Source organism: Limulus polyphemus, unplaced genomic scaffold (genome assembly GCF_000517525.1).
Source record: "Limulus polyphemus unplaced genomic scaffold, Limulus_polyphemus-2.1.2 Scaffold5721, whole genome shotgun sequence".
NCBI classification, from domain to species: domain Eukaryota; kingdom Metazoa; phylum Arthropoda; class Merostomata; order Xiphosura; family Limulidae; genus Limulus; species Limulus polyphemus.
In genome coordinates, this window is record NW_013671331.1 from 2,673 (window position 1) to 5,617 (window position 2,945).

General features: G+C 44.8%; 1 protein-coding gene across 1 annotated transcript; it reads left to right on the forward strand.

Moving 5' to 3' along the window:
• Nucleotides 1-1,498: 1,498 nt before the first annotated feature.
• Nucleotides 1,499-2,608, forward strand: LOC106472904 (melanocyte-stimulating hormone receptor-like). The gene has a single exon (XM_013933575.1). It carries the CDS (start codon nucleotides 1,499-1,501, stop codon nucleotides 2,606-2,608), a length of 1,110 nt encoding a protein of 369 aa, XP_013789029.1.
• Nucleotides 2,609-2,945: the final 337 nt, after the last annotated feature.

Below are 2,945 nucleotides of genomic sequence, written 5' to 3' on the forward strand. Positions count from 1 at the left end.
CCACCACGGGTATCGAAACCCGGATTCTAGCGTTGTAAGTTCGCAGACAAACCGCTGTGCCACTGGGGGGCAATTGGTCCTTGTAAGCAGACGATAACGCTAATCACCCTAGTTCAATCTGTGATGTTCGAAAGAAAATCAACACATTATTTCTTCAATCCCCCAGACACAATTTTCATCTTTGATTTTTTTTAAAGTAAAATTACTGCTCCCCCCCCCAAGTGGCACAGCGGTATATCTGCGGACTTACAATGCTAGAATCCGGGTTTCGAAACCCGTGGTGGGCAGAGCACAGATAGCCCATTGTGTAGCTTTGTGCTTAACTTCAAACAAAACAAACAAAAGTAAAAATACTAAAGCGAGAATAAACAAGGCATGAAATAAAAATTATAACATCCAGAAAAAATTGTCGGTATAATTCAAGGATCACACATTTTTAGATTACGATTTTGACCGGTGCTTAATGAAGAACTTTCTTCGTTTTATTGAATTTCGCGCGAAACTATCGCTCCCTAATTCTAAAGTAAACCACCCACCGCTACCTCTTGGCATACTCTTTACAAACGAATAGTATGATTAATCCCCACATTGTAGCCCCCCCCCCCTCCTGTTTAGATCCTGCGACCTGCAGTTTACAAGTCTAACGATCTAGGGCCCGGCATGGCCAGGTGGTTAGGGAGCTCGACTCGCAATCTGAGGGTCGCGGGTTCGAATCCCCGTCACACCAAACATGCTCGCCCTTTCAGCCGTGGGGGCGTTATAATGTGACGGTCAATCCCACTATTCGTTGATAAAAGAGTAGCCCAAGAGTTGGCGGTGGGTGGTGATGACTAGCTACCTTCCCTCTAGTCTTACACTGCTAAATTAGGGACGGCTTGCGCAGATAGCCCTCGTGTAGCTTTGCGCGAAATTCAAAACAAACAAACAAACTAACTAACGCTCAAAGTACCATCCGATGCCAGCCCATTATGAAGAAATACGTTGGAAAGCAGATTAACTCCAAAGTGGTGATAACTTTAACAGTTTTGGGACAACTTCTCAGGGCTTACTCAAGTTTCACACCGCCTCCGAATCCAATCACAAATGCTGCTATTGTTACTGTATTAATTTTGACAACCCGATTAGACTGAGAACGTAACTAACTCGCAAGCAGAAGAAGAGCCACCAGAGGCCGGAGATTAAAATGACTTCCCCCCGTCAAGGTCCGCCCTTCAGCTGCGTAATCTGTACGTATGGCAATAATGGAGCTCAGTCTCTCGTTCGCTTCAATCTGCGTCGCTGCTCTTTTCACTCTTCAAGCAAACGCACGTGCGTTGCCCATCGCTGCCAAACGAAAATATTTATCTTAATCGCACGCTGAGACTTGGTGGCGTTGTTAAGCAAGCCATTGTCATAGATATCGTTAGCTTTCGTGGCACAAGCAGGTGAAAGAAGACGAAGCCCGATAGCGACGAGTCTTGATCTCCGGTAAAGCATTTAGGTTCAACAAAAGTAAGAAATGGAAGGTAACAGTTCCAGTGATACTACGAGAAACTCTGCTCTCTGGACAGCGGGGAATTCTTCGAAGAGAGAACTCTATCGAATTGTCGTGCCGCTCATGCTGACGATGTGTTTAGTTTCGATGGTCTTTAATGTAGTTATTGTGAGCTCTGTAAAATGGGTTCGCAGGACTGTTTCCCCCACGTTGTGTTTCAGCCTGAGCCTAGCTGCTGCGGATGCTTACGCTTCTCTGATTCTCGGGCTTGGTTTAGTAGTGAATAGCCTACTCCCTGAAGTGTACGGTACTCGGATTCGGACGCGTTGCCTAGCCCTTATTCTGGAAGCATTTCGGTTAGGCGGACTGTCGGTATCCGTCTACCACCTGCTAGCTTTGACCTTAAACCACTACGTGGGAATAGTACGTCCTCTCCACTACGCTGCAACCGTAACGCGACGAACGGTCGCGGCGACCGTGACGGGTATCTGGATGGGATCTTTGTGTTTCTTCTTCTTGTATTTTTCTTCGGTGCACAATCAAGGTTTTCAGTCTCCCTATTGCGGTGTAAACGAATTCTACCAACTCTCGACGTTCAGAATAATTGTATCGACGTTTTTCTTTCTGCCCATGGTCTCCATGACAGCTGTCTATTGCCACATCTTTTTTGTGGTTCGTCAACACCAGCAGAGACATCTGCAGGTGCCCTCGTCTCGACAGCTCCACCGAAGCGTGAAGGCGGTGGTCACTACGCTCCTGATCCTAGGGACCTACCTCCTGTGTTGGATGCCTGCAGTTCTCTTCTTTGCTGTCAGTTGCCTAGACTGTGTAGCTCCTTACACACAAATACCAGAAACCGTTCTCCTTCCAGTCGGAATCGTCACAAACAGTCTGATTATTCTCAAGTCTTTGGTAAACCCCATAATCTACGCAGCTCGTATGCCAGAAATTCGAGAAGCTCTCCACGCTATGGTTCCTACAAACTGCGAGGTACGACCACTACGCGTAATGGCCAGACAGCGAACTTTGCTAAGAAGAGCTAGCACCTTTTCAACCAGCACGAGGATGGCGTCCTTCCGGTGTTCTACTCACAACCAGCACCACATATCGCGATGTGACGAAAGCTATACTTAAATGGTAGATCCCCCAAGAAAAAAAACTTATTCAGTATAAATCAAATGAAACATTTACTGGGCGTTTCATGCACGTAAATATTAGAAGGTTTTTTAATCATTATTATTGTTTTACAAAGGAATAAAAGTAGTGACTGTTTGAAATAGTTTATAATAAATATCGAAGTAAAAAATAATAATTGATGGGTGTGGATAGTTAAATTAATCTAGCCACGAATAAGAAGAAAAAAACGTTAGTTATAGATTGAAGTAAAAAAAAGGACATGGTTGACTTCCTGAAATGTTAGCTACATGTCTTTCTCTTACAGTCATTTCTATTTTTCTCTTTTCCTGACAAC